This window comes from Colletotrichum truncatum (genome assembly GCF_014235925.2).
Source record: "Colletotrichum truncatum strain CMES1059 chromosome Unknown Contig_0009, whole genome shotgun sequence".
Classification (NCBI taxonomy): Eukaryota; Fungi; Ascomycota; class Sordariomycetes; order Glomerellales; family Glomerellaceae; genus Colletotrichum; species Colletotrichum truncatum.
The window spans coordinates 624364-642863 of NW_027222406.1; the positions used below are offsets into that span (position 1 = coordinate 624364).

General features: G+C 53.8%; 4 protein-coding genes across 4 annotated transcripts; 2 read left to right on the top strand and 2 right to left on the bottom strand.

Annotated features, from left to right (window-relative positions):
* Positions 1 to 892: 892 nt before the first annotated feature.
* Positions 893 to 4333, bottom strand: CTRU02_212706 (Eukaryotic translation initiation factor 3 subunit A; the record flags this gene model as incomplete). Its single annotated transcript, XM_036723462.1, has 3 exons — positions 893 to 3853; positions 3916 to 4179; positions 4331 to 4333. 3 exons carry the CDS (start codon positions 4331 to 4333, stop codon positions 893 to 895), a joined length of 3228 nt encoding a protein of 1075 aa, XP_036584738.1.
* Positions 4334 to 6592: 2259 nt separating this feature from the next.
* On the top strand, positions 6593 to 7232 carry CTRU02_212707 (guanine nucleotide-binding protein subunit gamma; the record flags this gene model as incomplete). Its single annotated transcript, XM_036723460.2, has 3 exons — positions 6593 to 6662; positions 6685 to 7006; positions 7112 to 7232. The coding sequence occupies 3 exons, from the start codon at positions 6593 to 6595 to the stop codon at positions 7230 to 7232; spliced, it is 513 nt and encodes a 170-aa protein (XP_036584736.2).
* A 2512-nt stretch (positions 7233 to 9744) lies between these two features.
* Positions 9745 to 10721, top strand: CTRU02_212708 (selenoprotein domain-containing protein; the record flags this gene model as incomplete). Its single annotated transcript, XM_036723459.1, has 2 exons — positions 9745 to 9849; positions 10119 to 10721. 2 exons carry the CDS (start codon positions 9745 to 9747, stop codon positions 10719 to 10721), a joined length of 708 nt encoding a protein of 235 aa, XP_036584735.1.
* Positions 10722 to 12088: 1367 nt separating this feature from the next.
* On the bottom strand, positions 12089 to 13301 carry CTRU02_212709 (serine threonine-protein phosphatase pp1; the record flags this gene model as incomplete). The annotated part of the gene is made up of 4 exons (XM_036723458.1): positions 12089 to 12187; positions 12246 to 12545; positions 12622 to 13023; positions 13122 to 13301. The coding sequence occupies 4 exons, from the start codon at positions 13299 to 13301 to the stop codon at positions 12089 to 12091; spliced, it is 981 nt and encodes a 326-aa protein (XP_036584734.1).
* Positions 13302 to 18500: the final 5199 nt, after the last annotated feature.

Sequence of the window (18500 nt, forward strand, 5' to 3'; positions counted from 1 at the left end):
TGCTGGACAAAAAGCACAAGCCAGGGGTAATAGCCAGCGAGATGCTTTAGGATAAGCCACATGGACATTTAGACCACTCTCGGCTCATGCACCATGGCCGTATCGTACCTTTCTTTGATCCGTGTTGGATCCCTCTTCCACATCCTCCGACGGGCTCCGGGATAGGCGCCGAGGCTCGATAACAACTGCGACGACCTCAAGCCCCCACCCATGTCTATCGCCTCTTTGTTGGCGGTAGCTCATCCATATGTCATATCCAAGAGCACGCCGATCGTTGAACCCAAGGGGCTTGCTAGATTGGTCTTCAAATTTACCGGATGCCGCCGAGAGTACGGTTTGCAGCTTGCGGAAAGCCATTCTCACCATGACAGTTTACCCCTGACGAGGTTCTGGAAACATGTCGATGACGTCCGCTTGGCTTGTCCACATGAAGCCGAGCCTGGGTCCAACAAACGAGCCGGCGGCCTTACACCACCAAGCTAAGAGTGTACATTATCATGATGTTGAGCATACTGCCCTGGATTTCACTTGACTGCCTGACACTATCGGGCTTAAGCTACAGGTTGAAGTTGAACTCAAAATAAAATCATTTTGATGCGTTCGTTCCGTACTGGGTAAAAAGAATGATATCATGGATTACACTCGATGCCAAATGTCTAATCCAGCCAATGAAATATGCCAAGTCATTCATCATCGTCACATTTCACTCCGTCCTGACCGACGATTAAAGGCTATCTGTTACTTCCATTCTAGTTCCCCTCGATAGGAGGGAGACATCCTCGGGGGCTCTAGAGTACATCCTTTTTTAAAACAACTTCCTGCCTAACCTAGAACGCCGATGCAGACTGCACATACCACCACTTCGTCCCCCATTCTCCTACTGGCCCTAACTTTAGGCCTTGTCGCGGAGATGACGGGGAACCCACTTGCCGGGGGCGCCTGACGGCTTGAGCGGCTCAGCTGCCGACGCGGGGGAGCCGGTGCGGTCAGGTCCCGGACGGCCGTTCTCGGCACGTCCCGATCCACCACGGTTGATGGGGGCACCACCGGAAGCGGTACGGGACGGAGGCGGGGCGGTGCTGCTGTCACCACCACCGGCAGCAGTCTTGGCAGACTCACGCTCACGCCAGCTGGGCTTGTTGCCAGCAAGGTTGAGGCGGGGCGGGCCACTGGAGCGGTCGCCAGCGTCTGCGCGCTCAGCACGTTCGGGGCGCTCGGTACGCTCGGCACGCTCCGCCGGGGGAGCGCGGGCAGGGGGGGCGGAATCAGTAGAGGCGGTACCCTTGGCTGCCTCACGTTCGCGCCACTTGCCAGCTCCGGGGAGGTTGAGCGGGCGACGACCCTCGGTGGAAGGCTCGGCCCCACGCTCGGGAACACGGGACGGGGGTGCCGTCCGCTGAGCCTCTCTCTCGGCCTTGCGACGTGCCAGGGCCTCCTCCTCGCGTCTCGCCTGAAGAGCGGCCTTTTCGAGACCCTCCTGGCGTTCCTGTTCGCGCTGCTCCTTGAGACGCTGCATCTCGGCCCTCTTGGCCTCTGCACGTCTCTCCTGCTCCTCCTTCTCCCGGGCAGCGCGCTCCTCGGCCTCGCGCAGAGCCCTCTCCTTTTCCTCGCGCTCGCGCTTCTCCCGGAGCTTGCGCTCACGGTACTCCTTCTTGCGGGCGGCGATCTGCTTCTCCAACTCCCTCTCGGCATCCCTGCGACGCTTCTCGAACTCATCGCGGCGACGCTCGTGAAGGTTGGCACGGAAGGATTCGTACTCGGGCATCAGACGGGTGAGGCGATGCTTCAGCTCAACACTCTCCTTGTGCTTCTCCTCGGCCTCCTTGAGAGTCTGCTTCTTGACAGCCTCATAAGTGGCGCGGTCCTTCTCAATCTGCTTCTGGTAGTCCTCGCCCAGCTTCTTGGCCTCTTCCTTTCTGAAGGCACGCTCCAAGTGGTCGATGCGCTTCCAGACAATGCGAAGCTTCTCATTGACATCGTTCTTCTCGCGCTTGAGCTGCTCCAGCTTGATGGCGTGAATGGCGCTGGAGTCAAGGTTGTCGAGGTTCTCCAGGTCCAGGTCAATAGTCTTGGGACCGATCTTGAGGTCGGCAATCTGTTTCTTAAGCTCCTCCTTGCGAACACGATCACGCTCGGCTTTCATACGCTTCTCCTCGCGCTCCTTCTGCTCAGCGGCAAGACGCTTGTCTTCGGCTTCTTGGAGCAGCTGCTCACGAAGGCGCTTCTGGCGGGCGCTCTCTCTGTCCTTACGAGCCTGGGCCTCAGAAGCCTCCTCCTTGCGCTTCTGGATAATCTCCTTTCTCGCAAGAATATCATGGTGCTCCTTCTCGGCGCCGGCACGGGCACGGGCGAGAGCAGCTTCTCTTGCGCTGACAAGGGACTGGTTGTAGCTAGGGTCAATGTAAAAGCAAGTGGTGTGGAGAGACTTGACGAGGCGGGTAAGCTGAGAGCGGACAATCTCAGAAGGAGTGCTCTGCAAGCGCTGAACAGAGCTGCCATCGGCCTCTGCGGAGCCGGCAGAAGAACCAGCATGGGCGGCCTTGGCGGACGAGAAGACGTCGTTGTCGAAGCTGAGAACACCCGTAGCATGATCCATACGGATAGCAAGATCACCCTTCTTGTTGCCGTTCATGATGAACTTCTCAATGGTGCCGCGAGTGACCTGGAAGGGCTCAGGGAACTCGGCCAGGCGCTCAACAAAACTGAGATCGACGGTCTCGTACACTTGCGACAGCTGCTGGAACAATCTGGTAAGGATGACCTGCTGGAGAGGCAGGATGTACTTCTCCATCTCAGCGTCAGCGCCGATCTTGGTAAGAATAGGCGAGATCTTCTGGCAAATGGACAAGGGGTGGAAATCGACTTCGAGAATGTTGTAAAGGTCACGGATTTCAGGACGAGCACGCTTCAGCAGCTGCTTGGCGAGAGCGTCACGGAAAAGACCAGCACGGGTGGGAGCCTGAGACATGCCCAAGAGGTGGGTGAGGCGAGCATTCTTGTTCTTTCTCGACTCGTCGAAGTCAACCATGGCACCGCGGGAACGGGTGGTGCTAATGACAGGGATAGCCAAGGCGGACAGCAGCACGAAAGAAGCAGCCTTCTGGAGGTCGGCCTCAGTGGCAGGGGGGTTGTCAGCCTTCTTGCTCTGGCCAGTGGCAACCATAGCCGCGGACTGGCGCAGGAGAGTGTAGTATCGAGACCAGGCAGCGGCGTGGAAAAGGTAGTTCTCGCCGACGAGGAAGATACGAGTGAGCTTCTCGTAGTAGTTAGCCATCATGATGTTCTTGGGGGGGCGCTTGCTGAGGTTGAGGAGGGTGTGGATGTCCTCAACGGAGCGGAACGCCTCCTGCCAGAGCTCGAGCTCGACGGCAACGTTAAGCTGCTGGAAACGAGTCTCCAGGTGGCGCTGCAGGGTGTCGGGGTCGCTCAGGTTGATGGCATGCATCTGCGCAGAATACTTGGCCGCGGTCTGGACATGGTTACGGAGCAACTCGCAGAGTCTGCGGAACTCGGTCTTTCTGGTGTACTTCAAGCAGAAGTCGAAGGCCTGCATGGCGGTGCTCTGATAGAGGACTTCAAGGCGAGCATTGTTGCGGAGAATGTCGAGGACAGTACGGTAGGCCTCCCACAGGAACTTGAGCCATGGGGTGACGATGGCGCGGTCGGTACGGTCGCGGGACTGCTCGCCGGAGACGGTGGCGAGGAGGATAGATTCGGGGGTCTCGCTGGCCTCGAGATCGTCGATGTTGGAGGTTGAGGTGGTTGCCTCGATGCTGGACTGAACTTCGTCGGCCTTTTGCTGGGCGGCGGTGACCTTCTCGGCCGCAAGCTCAATGAACTTCTTAAGAACAAGCTGTACACAGGATTGTTAGCGGCGGTTCCCCCACAACTTGTCTCGGACAGTATAACGCGTACCTCGATTGTGGCGACGTTGGTGTTCTGGCTGATGTTCTTGTACTGGTAGAGGGCATCCTTGGCCAGCTTGCCCTTCTTCTGCTCGACGGAGAGCTCGACCAAGAGGAGCATAACGGGCTCCAACGATGCGATGGGGACATTGCGGCTTCTCTTGGAGGTGATGTGCTCGTGCAGCAGAGTCAGGGCAGCCGGGGCCTGGTTGACGCCGATGAGCTCGTGAGCTCGCTTCAGGACATTTTCGGGCTTCTGGTGAGGTGGAGGAGGCTGTATACCATTGTCAGTGATTTTGTTCTGTGTAGCCGATCGCGACCTAAGATGACAAGTTCGTGATAGGAAGTGAGAGAGGGGTAGTGCAAGATGAGCGGAAATTTTTAGGCAGCGGAGTGATTGGAACATGGAGAAAGACAGGACTCACCATGATGGGCGACCTCCTCTGCGGGTAACAGATATTCTCGAGGAGATGTCTATTTAGGAGTTGCAGCGCAAGCCTGGTGGGTGCGAGCGAGATATCGACTTGGCTGTCGCTCGATGCGTTGGCGTTGCGGAAAGAGGCGATGCACACCAAGAGGAATTTTCAAATTTCGTGTGTGGCCGCTATCCGAGTTCTGAGGGGCTATCTCCAGTCCGTGCGTTGGTGCGAAACAGAGGTCACGTGGCGATAATATTATGTCAGCCGAGGCTGGCAAGCGAAACCTTCCTTCCCCCAAGAGACCAAGGGAATCTGGGACTGGATGGAACATGAGCAAGGTGACGTTAGATTGACTCTTCGGTGATCAAGTAAGTGCATATGGTCGCCGATGTGAAGTTTGAGATCATTCCTATTCGAGTGAACTGGACACCATGAGAACGCATCCCCAACCTAACCTTCTTTTTCACTGTGATCACAGCCTGATTCGCCAGCCTCGTCGGTTTAAGGTGCAGCAGCTGGGTAAACTTTATCGCCTACGTTGGCGGTAGATACTGACTTGTTCGCGACCACACATGTTTCTGATCTCTGCTGAAGGGCGGTTGCCATCGACCCGTACTTGATCAACCTCCTTGCAAGGCATATTTGTGCTTTTCGGAGGACGATGTAATTTGGTTTCCCCGGATCAGCCAGCCCAAGCAAGGTCAGCTCCCGGTGGTGGGTGTGTGGACGATGGACCGAAATGACCGATACCAAAAAGGACAGTGACGCTGATTTGGTTATTGCCGAAAAAGAGTATCGCGCCATCTTCACCTACCACAACCTTGTTGCTCTAGCTGGTCCTTCGGCAGTCTCTAGTCCTTTGTCATTGGCAAATCAAAAGGTTGGCAGTGAGGCCGAAAACAGCACGGTTAAGTTCCATTGTACGTCCCGATACGAACCATGGATGATACTTTTTGCTTCCCATATGATGTGCGGCGCAAATACTCCGTGAAGAGATGACGATGGCATGTACTGGGTTCATTTCTTGGGTATCTCAGGGCAGGGTTGCCGCAAGATGGACTAGATTCAGTAAAGTCAACGGGGCAGGGTCAAAGTCTGATCTCGATAACAGATCTTGGTATCAATGGTGGAACAGACAAATGAGAGCTGACTACACATGATGATGCCCAATGTGTTTGCTCAACCCATCATCCATACCATCTGGAGTGTTGAGCCGCTACGCGAATTGTCGTGTCTCGTGATGCTGCTGGCGAACGGATTGCTGACCTGTTTAAGCGGAAACCCAAATTTGGGAGATTGCCCGCTCCGGCCAATTTGCAGCCAATCCCGCCAGAGTTGGACCAACACCGGACGGGTCTGTGCAGCGTGCCGTCGCTCCATGGGAAGAGGGGGGGAGGGAGAAGTTGATAGAATACAGAGCCAGACCCTGGCCAGATTCAACTGAACACCCCCGCTGGCTTGGGTCAACTAGGGAAAGGTACGGGGGAAAGGTACTTTGCCTACCCTGGTCAAGTCGTGGTGCAGGTGCACCTCATCTCGGGATACCTGCACCGCACGCAACAAACTGAGGCAAAGTGGGGCAATATTCACAGTTACACCTGGTGCCAGCTGGCCATTGGCTCGCCTCGTCTCGCTTCGACTAGTGCTATAGTACGGTGCTTGCTTTAATGGTGCGCCAGGTGGCCCTAGCGCAAGGTAACCTTGGGAGTTTTCCTTTCACGTTAGGGGAACCTTCCCAGGGCTCCGCAATCCAATCCAATCCTAGGCAGGCCCAGCAGGACGCAGGTGCAATCCCAATTCCCTTCCCCTGCCTTTACCCTTTACCCTTTACCAAGCAAAAGTAGAACAGACACCTTCCCTCCTCCCCGTCCCGTCCACCGTCCGTCCGTCCTCTCCTTTGCCTTTCGCTGCTTTGCTTTCGCAAATCCAAATCCATTATCCGAGCATCCAACCTACCACTCGCACCCAAAACTTCGACACCGTAACCCCCCCCGAGTCCAATCCAATCCCAATCCATCCCCGACGCTCTTTCCTTTGTCGATTTGCATCGATCGAAACTGGCTTTGATCCATCTCTCTCCCTCCTCCTCCTCTGTCTATCCCCCGCGACATCACAACTGTAAGTTTTCGCCCCCTTCCCTCTCGACCATTTATTACCCCCTTCTCCCGCCCCGACCTCGAACGCTCGTTCCACAGGGTGGTGGGAAAACGCGGCAACCACCGCCAAAGCGGAGTCAAAGGAGGGAAACTTTAATCAAACTGACACGATATGCTCACTCACCAGGACCGTCCTTCTCACAACACCACCACTACCACCGCTGCCACTTCTTCATCCACTGTTGTCGCGCCCGCTGCCAACAGCCTCGTCATCTACTTCTCGCCAGCGGCAGGACCCGGACGCCCAATATCGTTCCGACCAACAGCAATCGCGACGACAACCAGCTGTCGCTGTCGCTTCCGCCGCCGCTTCGTCGTCAGCCCCTTCGTCGTCTAGGTCTCCAGCTCCCCGAGTTGCGACAACGATGCCTCAATACACCTCCCGCGATGTTGGCGATCCGTCGCAGATCAAGAAAAACAAGCAGTCTATGGCCGACCTCAAGCTACGACGATTAACGGAACTGAACAACCGCCTGCGCGAAGACCTCGAGAGGGAACGTATCCCCGTCAGCAATGCCTCTAAGAGGTAGGTTATGATCATCCAATTCCATTGGAGTGTCACTCAATTCTCTCCATTGAGTATTGAAACATCGTGTTACCTAAGAGAATCGGCAGCTAATATTTGTCACAGCATCATTGCCTACTGCAACAGCACGAGGGACTACATGGTCCCGTCGGTTTGGGGTGCCGTCCCTCGCGGTGAAGATCCCTATGCACCACAACAGAGCGGCGGATGCTGTGTGGTGATGTAAAATCCAACGGGAGTCATGGGTAGCGATGTCGTTTAATCGGTCGGAACCACTGACATATTCCGATCGGATTGTCATTTTCATTTTTTGTTTTTTACGCGTGGAATACCAAGCTCCCCGAAGGTTATCGGGCAGCACAGCACTCTCTCCTAGAAACAGCGATCAACTCCATCCCGAAGGGCGAAGGGCCGAAAGACGACGAAATATTTTTTTTTGTTCTCGCGATCATGGATTCATCGGAAACCCTCAAAAGTCCTAGACTAGCGCGGAGTCGAAAAGGAATCGAAATGAAGAAAAATTTCTGAAGGATTGGAAGAGCCGACAAGAGGCCTCGGCCTTTGCTAGCCAACACCCAAAACTTTGTCTATTTCTGACGGAACACTTTTCAGAGAAATGGACGACGGCAATTCTGGGTCAGTAATATATGGGAAGGAGCGATGTTGGGTTTGAGGGAGACGGGAGGAGGGCGAGTCGAGATGAGAAGAAAAAGGCAATGGCCCCGCTACGATAATGCTTCTATGTTGCTTTTTTTCTTGTTGTTACCGGGGGAGGGTGGATAGGTCATAGTCGGGGAGGCAGGCTTTATTGGCGGGCAGCTCTTCAGCATGTAATAATTCTCTTGATGTCCTGTACTCTTTTTCTCTTCTTTGGGTCTGTCTGCTCCCCTTTTCCTACTATATCCCGCACCGAGTGTGTGAATAGCTTCAATCCATCAATACCTTGTCTCCCCGATTTTGAACATTATTCGATAAAGTATGTCTCGATGGCGTTATGTCTTCGATCCATTTAAATGGTCATTTCAGATGCAGCCTTCTAGCTTCTCTACGCTATCCATAGAAAAAGGGGTGTCCTCACAGCAGCCTCACAGGGTGGAGAGCACACCAACAAAACTCTCAAATGCGTCGTGCTTCGTGGAGCCACAGCCGAGTCGCACCTGCTGTGGTTCCATATCAGATCATTGTGGCCAGCCAATGGCCACATTGGCGGGACTGGGGGGGATTGAACCACCTCTGGAGATCCTCTTCCTTTGGCGGCCATCAAAAGGGCGACCGCAAGAGCTGGAAGTGGGAAAGGCCAAAGAGACATCAGGCCATTCGACATTGAAGAAGCAAAAATTACGCAACAAGCTTTTCCGTGTGGCATTCCTGTGCAAGATTTCCCAGGTTAGAGAGGGTCGGTCATCTGAGACATATGCAGCGTCCCTTTGCAGTTATTTCGCAGCGGTCGGTGGGCAGGGAAACGAGCGACCTGGAACTGTGGACAGACAGAGGAGAGGAGCCTCAGAGAGGGGTGGGAGAATCGCATTGCAGCGGCACTACTGGCTGGATGGGGATGGTAATTGACCCATTTCATTTCCCTGGGGGGGTGTAACTCAGGTACCCTGTTCTTTTCATCTTGCTTGCGGTTGGCTTTTTTTCCTCCCATAGCCACTATTGAATCCCAGCTTGCCCTCTTTTCTTTGATTCAGATTTCATTATGTTTCCTTTCCTTCTCGTCATTACGAGTTCCAACCCTTTTGAAGCAGAACTGTCTCGTCTTTTTGAGGTGGAAAACCGTCCCATCTCCCGTTCTCTGCTCTGCTTGCCATTCTCCACAGGCAATGCTAAGTGGACCGACCGGCCGACCACAGGGTGAGGGAAGAGAAAACCCACTCGTTCGTCTAAGCAGGCGGTACTTAACTGTGAGCGGCGGATGCCCGTCTTCACAGCATCTCCTTCCCAATCGCAGCGCTCCCTTGCGTTGCATCCAAACTCCACCGGTACCTGAATTCCTGCCGGGTATTCCTGCATGGCGTTGGAGCCACCTCCTGCCTCCAGCTCTATTCTCCATCCACTATAATACACACCACCAATGTTTTCTGAATTCGGCAGGCACCTCGCCCGTTTTCCGTCAGGGTGCTGCAGATGGAGCCAGGTGTTCGCCAGTGCAAACAATCCACCCCATTCCTCCGCCAGTGCGCCTTTTGGGGCGGGCCAGGCACGATTCTTTGTCAGCAGATAAAGTGGCTGGATGCTCCATCTCCAACAGGATGAAAGCCGAGATGTGGCGTATACTGGACCACCTCCGCTTGTCGGGCTGCCACTGCTGATGACGCAGAATGAACTGTTTTCTTGCTTCTTACTCGCCCTTTCTCATACATCACTGGCTCGGCGGGGAATGAAACCATACATGCGAACAGTGACGATCTTGCATATTGCACTCCATCGCATCGGATAAAAGACTCTCGTTGAAGCGTTTTGTATCAAACAGTTGAGGGCTTCGCCAGGCGAACGAGTAAGTTAGCACCCTCGAGTCGATCCCCCGCATTTTCTGTCAAGAAACCTCTGGTCCAACGCCAAGTGGCAGCGACCTACCCAACAATCTACCCAGCAATCCAAGGACGTGAGATGCAGGATTCCATTTTAACGCCACATCTATTCATATTCCTTCTCTCTACCAACTGCTGATCTGCTTAGCCTACTATTTCCAAGCGAAAGATAAAACCAAAGAAAAAGGCAAGCAAAAAAAAAAAAAAATGACAGAGGTCGCAGCGCCGGCGGCGTCACAGTCCTCTTTCCCCCTCCCCCGCGTAGCCATTCAGTTCTGCACTCAGTGCAAGTGGATGCTACGTGCGGCATATGTGAGTCCTGCCACAACTTTTAGCTCTTTCCTGTCTTGCACCACGCCGCACCGCCCACCTACCTGCCTTGCCTTGCTTATACCACGGCAACTGCAGCAAGCGTCGGCCCTGCCTTGTAGAGGGGTAAATGACCGACCATGACCTCATCTTCTCTGTCCCCTGTCCCGCCACCTAATCTCACCTGCCTTGCTGTGGCTTTCGTTCCTCCAAGTGCATGTAACACGAGACACAGCCATTCTGTCGCATCACCACTAACAACATTGAAACAGTTCGCCCAGGAACTCCTCTCAACCTTCTCCACGTCCCTAGGCGAAGTCGCCCTCCAGCCAGCAACAGGCGGCACCTTCACCGTGACCTTAACTCACCTCCCCGAAGGCGCGACCACAACCTCCACGACAATCATCTGGGACCGCAAGCTAGAGGGCGGTTTCCCTGAAACAAAAGAACTAAAGCGCCGTGTACGAGACGTCATCGAGCCGAACAGAGACCTGGGACACGTTGACCGCAAGCACAGCAAATCCACCGCAACAACGACAATGCCTTCAGAAGACAACCAGAAGTCGTCGTCGGGAAGCTTCGCGGATAACCTCCCCTCCGCGTCCGACGTCGTTTCTCACCTCAAGAAACACCCCGCAAACGCATCTGCCAAGCAGAGTCAGGATAACTCAACCACAGAAAATAGTCCCTTTGACGACGCTGCCCGAGCTGCTATTAAATCTGCCGGCGCAAACAAAGGGCAGCAGGACAGAGCCGATGTTTCGCCCCCAGGCCAGAACCTTGGAGAGTTGCGACGACAGCACCAAGAGCAGCAGCAGCAGCAGCAACAGCCGACCCAAGGTGACAAGAAGGAAGCGTGCGAGGACTGTGCGTGAAGCTCAGAAATGAAGTTTCTGGCTGTGGGATAGCTTGACAGGATGGCCAGCAACGTAAGGTTATGCGGGTCAACGATAATCGCATTTCGTATTGCTGTTGGCCAGTAACTGTCCACGGTGAACATAAACTCAGGAATGTGGACTCCGGAATAGGCAATTGAGGCTGTTATGAACTGTTACGGGAGCGTCTTTGAGGTAGCGGCGTTGATTAACTTAGACGAGGGGCCGTCCGTGCAGTGAGGCTGTTGATAAAAGTGCGGCAGCTTGCTTGATACAATTATACCCAGTATCATTATTCCGGTACATTGTCACAACACCAATTCACTAAAAAGGCAGCCTTTTGGAAAAGTATGAGGCTTTTTTTTTCCCATTACAGCCATTACAGACCTGACTACGCCGAGTCAAGCTGGTCTATGCATGTGCATTTTCCAGAGACAGACTGCCGACTCGGGCCAGGACGCCAGACTCGTCATCCCAAAGTCGTGCCAGGTGGCGATCACCCCGGATGAAGTGTCGTTAGTAACCTCCGCTTGGCAGTCCGGACACCTCTTCCAGCATGAGAGTGAGAAATAAAAATCAAGAGGGAAAGAAGTACAAGCAAGAGAAAAAAGACCATCCCCGTAATCCCGCCCCTGGCTTAGTTACCCGACATATGCTGCGCATCTCCGCAACTTCTTCGGGACCAAAAATGCCAACCCCGCAAACTTGGTACACAGCTCTCTGGACGGAAAGGTAATCCTACGGTGTGCCGCGACAGTGGGGGCAAGCGACATTGCTTCAGAGTGCAATGCAACGTCCTCCAGTGCGAGCCTCGGGCACGGGCATCTAGAATCGCAAACATAAGTGGAGGCCAATGCCACATCGGCCCCGCCAACTGGCATATAATCGTTTGGCGGAGAATCTATCCGACGTAGCTTTAGCAATGGTAGCCAGAGAGGTCAAGAGAGTCGGCATGGCAGGGCACAGTGGCGATGTCGAGTCCCTCTGCCGTGCGGCATTGTGTGCAAATCACTCATCAAAAAGGCCCCTAATAGTTCATGTCCACTAGGGCTCGCACGGAGATACGTAAACTGGTATGGAGACCATTGCAAATTCCAGTGTTTTTGTGAGTTTTTATCTTCAGCTACCAGACAGCCGTAATCGTGAACAGTTGCGCGGATTATAGTCGGGTGGGTGGACTCGGGAAGACTCGGACAGGTTCAAGAGTTGACGGGAGACCTTTTTGGGGGTCTAGAAAGAGGGAGGGCGTGGTGCGGGGGCGAGGGTCCCGCGTCGATGGGCGAAGTCGTATGGGAGGGATGGGCGAGGAGGCAATTAACGACGGCCGAACCTAGAAAGACGTGCATGTTGGAATAAACTCTTTTAAATCACTTGGAAGCGGACTTCCAGGGAGATGTGACTGGTCGGCTGTTGCCTCCAAGACCACCGGGGACGTACTTTTGTTTCTTCTCAGCGGGTTTCAGGATCTGCGATGATACCGCGTTAGCATTCTAGGCAGGTTAGTGAAATACCAACAATACTCACCTGGAATGAGCAAAGAAGGCTCTCATCTACGCTCATCATGGCTCCAGCATTGTCAAACTCTCCGCAGTAGTTGGGGGCGCTGAACAGGGTGACAAGCTGGCGCTTGGAGAAGAACTCGTAACCGTCCTCGACGACCTGGTGAGCACGGCAGATCAAGTCCATGTCATGCTTCTGGAGGAAGCGGGACACAACATCGGGACCGAAGGTGAAGGAAACACCTCTGTCATTTTCGCTCCAGCCGGTGATGTCCTTGTCGGGGTCGGACCAGAGAAGGTCGCAGAGGAGACCACAATCAGGGATCTGTGAGAAAACATGTCAATGATCTGAGAAAATGGCAGGAGTATCCAAGCCTTGGCCTTGGGACGAGTATACATACGTCAGTGGGTCGCATGACGCGGCGAATCTGTTCCATGGAGTTCAGATCAGGGCTGAGACCGCCGTGCATGGTAAAAATCTTCTCGTCAATGATGGCGGCAATGGGCAAGCAGTTGAAGCAATCAGTGAAGGTCTTCCACAACTTGATGTTGTATCGGCGCTTGCACTCGTCGTAGAAGCCATAGATACGGTTGATGGAGGCGCACTCGTGGTTTCCGCGAAGGATGAAGAAGTTCTCGGGGTACTTGATCTTGTAGGCAAGGAGCAAGCAAATAGTTTCGAGGGACTGCTTGCCTCGATCGACGTAGTCACCGAGGAACAGGTAGTTGGCCTCAGGCGGGAAGCCGCCGTACTCGAAAAGACGCAGCAAATCGTAATATTGTCCGTGGATGTCGCCGCAAATCTGGGGTGAGGGGTCAGCGTCAGCAGGCCTGTGCTGCACAAAGATAACACAACGAGGGGGTGTCAAAGAATCAGTGCAAGCCAAGCGATGAGTCTTACCTTAATAGGAGCCTCCAGTTCGAGAAGAATGGGCTGAGAGATGAAGATCTCACGAGCCTTGGTGCACAGGTAGCGAATCTCGGCCTCGAGAAGCTGGACCTGCTTACCAGGACGGCTTCCTCGAACCTCGAGGAGACGGTCGATTATCGAGTCAAGGTCGACCTCATGTTGGTCTGCCATCTTTTATCCTCACCGGCCAGAAAGATGGCCCGCTGATACCGAGGGAATAGTTCGCGTTTGCGGCAAGCAAGTATACCAGGCGTGTACTGTTTTTCTGCAGCTGCCGTAGACAGAGGGTGCCCAGATTACGGGGATGATGCACTTCTAGGGACTTTGGGAACAGCAAAAATTAGTACGACGCGCGGTACAGCTGAAGTTTATTGAGTCTTTTTTTCTGTCGTTTAGGAGGTCGCCGATAAATGGCGGTTGATGTGGTGAGAAGGCTCCGGAGAGGGGAAAGGTGGAAGGTACGGGGCAAAAAGACTTACGGCGAAGTGATCTCAGCTCTTGGGTGGCCTTTCTTCCTGTCGGAGAGAAGGTAGCGACGGGCGGGCGGGTTGTTTACAAATCTACGCAGGCGCCTGGTGTGTGGTAGCGTGTCTCGTCGTCGATGAGAAAATTTTCGTCGTCCCGGGTGCGGGATCTGGTTCGCCTGTATGGGGGGGATTTGCCGCTGAGAAGGCCGTCACTGTTGATAGCTTCGCTTCTTTCAGCAGGAGCCGCGAGAGCCGGAATCAGGGCTGGTGGCAGCCGTTTGAAAGATAAATCGTCGTTGTTTTTTGTATGCTCGAGAGATGGAAATCTCTGGTTCGCGTTGTCGCCTTGATTAGACGTGTCGTCGCCGTTGGGTCAAAAGGTGGCCTCGTGGGGGGGAAAAAAGAGGCTTTTGGGGGGAGGAGAGGTGAGGGTGGGTTTGAGGGGAGGATTTTCGTGTTTTGTGTTGGGCGGCGGGCTACTCGGTCGGAAAGGCAGGCAGGCAGGCAGAGAGGAGAGATGGAGGGATCGCTCTTTTCTCTGCGTGAGGGGGCCGATTCGTACTACAGGGGGGGTTGCTCTGTTAAAGAGGGATAGTGCTATGGGCACTATGTGATCGCCAGGTGCTGATTGTACAGGTATTATGGGTTCGGCTCTCTCTGACAATAAGGCAGAAAAAAAAAAAACAGAGTCCTGGATAGTTTAAAAGGGAAAAGAGTGCACTGTTCACTCACTTTCCCTGCGCATACACACGGCAAGAAAATTGACACACAACGAGAGAAGCGGTTTCTCTGGAGACAGTGCAAAAGAGGCAGAGAAAATGTCAGGGATGGCCAAGAGGACCAAAGGGGGAGAAGAAAAAAAAAATTGAGAAGGGAGATCTAGAAGAGAAAAAAATTGGGGTCAGTAAGTGGTCGAGACTTTTTCTTCCCTGGGCCTTATGGATACTTGCAACCTATTGCTAAAAGGTGCTACTACTAGGTACTTGCTCCGGCTGTGTGAGAAGCTTACCTGCTGGAAACAAGTCGGTACCATGTTACTGACAGATGGCGTTGGTAGCCCCCAAAGAACACACACGTTCGCCCACACTCACAGCATGTTGTAGGGAGGCATGACGGGTAAACCATCAGCCAGGGTGCCCTATAGGGGCGCTCGGCGATGTGGTGGTGGTGTGCAGTGATGCATCAGCAAGCGCCTCCCGTTTCCCGTTTCCCAGCAAGCCAGCCAATCTATCAGCCTGTCAACAAGCCGCAAGTTGGTGGCAGGCATGTCTCTCCCAGCGACGGGAGGAATGGGAAAGCATGACTAGGCGTACTCAGCAGCGGCGGGGGGTTTGTTTTCTGATCGTGCTTTCCTTGCCTTCTTACCTTACCTGTCTGTACGTTAGTTAGCCTTGACGGGCCTGCATTTTCCCCCTCCTTCCTTCTTCGGTACAGATTCCTCGCATTCAAGTACTTCTTATCGCATCTCTTAGACTTGTAATTCATTGCCTCGTTGGCCTGCTTGTCTGGGCTTGAACAGGTACAGCGTTGTATAGCCAAGGCCATATTTGGGTGGGAACCAAACACATCAAGTTGGTAACATACAACAGTCTTCGATCGACTTTCCCGTCATCCTAATCCAACATGGGATTCCGCCTAATGTGCCACCGTCTGGGGCCACAATCACAGCAGGTTCCATGTCGCAGCGGCAAGGGTCAGCCACAGGGGACCTCATCGAGCCTGAAAGCTTAAGGCAACTGAGGGTAGCCTGCAGGTTGGGATACTATGCGAACTGGGGGGTGCTTTCCCAGAAATGAAAAACCCACTGGAGGTCGAGATGGGCCCGCTGGAGCTGTTGCTAAACTTGTATCCCGCGTAAGGAGTACGCATACGCTCAGTTCCTACCGCCGACCTACCCTGCCTCATCCCGTGGACTCAGCCTCCCCCCTACCACCATTCTTTTGCTTTACGCTCCGCCCTTGGCTCCCTGGGTCTGAGTCCCACTCTCTTCATGATGAACCCCGGGTCAACATGTTTCTCCCCTATTTTCCGTCTCTCTCTCCCTGCCGATTCGGGCGCAAACTGATATACTACGTAGTCATGACCTGTACGTTTTGGACTTGGGCTGGTTGGGCTGAGAAAAAGAGATGAGGCATCCCGCCGGAGTTGAGTCTACACGTTTGTAATCAGCGCACCCGCCCCTGGCGTTTGTGCCTGGCCTTTGGTGTTTTTGGTGTTTTGTGTTTTGTCACTTCATGTTGGGTGCTGTGCCTCCCATCAACAGCAAGTCAAGTCGACCCAAGTCTTGACAACTGCTCTCGTGTCTGCACTCCACTTCCTGTGCCATTCCCTGCTTGATGCCGCGCATTGCATGTCCGTGGCTTGCGCGGGCGCTCAGCTGGGGTTCTTAAGCTTTACCTTCATACGTCTTGGCACTCCATTTGTTAGACCTTGCCTTACAAACCCGCCATTTCCCAAAGATATTGCCACACTTCGTTCTCACCTTCTTACATTTCCGTTCCACTTTCTTCTTTCTTACACTCTCGAGAATAGGCTAACATACGTAGGTGGATAATACAAACAACAAGAAGACGGAAAGAGAAGGACGAGAAAACCTAGCAACAACACTTGCATCATCCAAACACCTCATCGTGTACCGACGTCAGCTTGTTTTTTTTTTTCTTTCTTTAAAATAGCATCCGGCAGCACACCTGTCACAGCCTCTGCAACAGTGAGCCGATGGACCTGAACGAGACCAATGACCAACAGCGATCAACCCTCTTGGTGGATGTGCTTTCCTGAAAGCATTAACTGTTAGCCGCTCCTCCGACATCGCCTCCGAACCGATCCTACCCATGCCGCCCCCTCTTCGGCTTCTCCCTTCCTCGTCTCTGCCCGTGACCTAAACCCGGATGTCATTTTCTCAACTATAATACCGTGATCATCAGGGTCCGACCCCGAATAAGCGCCTCTGAGGAACGGTCTGCGGCTGCTCCGCCGGTTGCCCGTCCGAGAAGGGCCCTCTCCGACACCACCCATATCGTCGCATTCGTCTGAAGCCTCCCCAAGCATGCCACCTCAAACTCACCACATTTTGGCCGTGTATTCTCCCAGGTGGAACTCTATCGTCTTGCCCCTCCCAGCAGCGGCGATTCGGATGTTTGTTTGATTCATTTTCAGTCTCCGAATGACGATTGTTTTTTGGTGGTATTTCCTTTCTCCACAAAGGGAGCTGTCAAGTATAATTTGTTTTGTGTCCGCTATCGTCTCACTCAAGTACTAACAGCAACACATACATGTATGCGTTCTGGCCCACGAACAAGTTCGGCGGCGCCTTCACCGCCTTCAGCCACCTGCTCTTCCATCACACTATCCTGCCAACGCCAAGAGCAACCTCTCCTAGGCTCTTCGCGTGGCACGGCCATCTTCGAATGAAGAGTAGTGATTGAAAGATCAGCTGAATTGGCGCGGGCCATCTCAATGCAAAGCAATCCTTTCCTTTTCCTTCACCCGTTTCCCCACCTTACGCACCAGTCGTCAACTCCATCGTGTTGCGGGAAAGCAGATCTTCCAGTCAAATAGAGATGGCGTTGAAATGAAGTGCATCAGCTAGATTCTAACCTCAATAGAGAACATTGCCTAGACCGCGCTGCTTAGAACGTTGCCTATTGGAAGATGAACGTATTGAATGCGCAACATCTTGAAAAGCAAGGACCCCAACATCAGCCAAACATCTTCGTGAAATGGCAACTTGAGGCAAACCCATGAATATTTGACTATATACTAACTTACTTCACCTTGGGCATCTAGCACAGTTTTTCCATCGGAAAGTTTTCACAACCGGCTAAGACAAGCCCGCACACCAATTCTTTTGCACCGGCTCGAAGCCTATTCGTTCTGTCATCCCGAGCTTCTAATTTAGCACTTCAGTGCCAATCACAGGCCAATGTAGGCTTCCTTAACCAAAGCCACACTAACTCTAGGTTTGGGCGACCAAGACCTGGAGCGGTCAAGGCGAAGACATGAGTGATCGCCGAAGATCAAAACTTGATCTGTCAAACACAATGGGACACCACCCTGCTGCATTACAAATACTTCACCTGATCCTGCACGTCGCACGGGACGTCCCTTCCCTTCGCCCCCAAGCTCAGGATAAAATTCGACGCGATCAGATCAGATTCGAGCAGACGACCGACTCGGAACGGAATAGAAGACAAATGACCCCACAAAGGTGCGGAAGAGAGCTGCGATGGACAGAGCGGCGGCTTCGGCCATTGTAGAATGAGGCCGACTACGTCAGTTGGCCACCCCTTATACCTTTGTCCGACTGTCTGTCAGTCAGCCTGCATCCATGGGCGACGTACGACATGTATAGAAATTGCATCAGGGTCATGTCGTGCCTTGCAACTTCCTTGCTTCGCGCCCCTCCTCCCTCGCCCCTTCGCTCACTAACTGACTCTGCCCCGCGGTCGGTACCGAACCATTCTAGGCCCAATACCCCTCCATCCGAATGCTGTCATGGCAGTGGAGGAAGAGGAGGGCCTCTCACCAGCCGACAAAGCGGACGTGGAGGGGAGGGGGGAGACAACTGGGCCAGTGCAGACCTCAGGCATTCAGCTGTCCAATTGACGCTGACTTTGGAGATCGGGCGGAGCCTGATTTACTCCCCCACCAGACCGCCTCGTCTCGGCCTGGCCAATAGGGGGTTGTCAGCATGGCAGAAAGCAGGCATTCGCATTCTCGGTCCTCTATTCTCCAGCGCCGCCGAGACAGATGTCAATCGCCCCTCCCCTCCCCTCCCCTTCCCTTCCTTACCCCCCATCTTTTCGGAGATCACATCACATGACTGCCCCGCGACGTCGCATCCCACGCTCAGCATCCTCCTAAAGCCTGCCTTGGACACTTGTTCAAGGCTACCACCCTT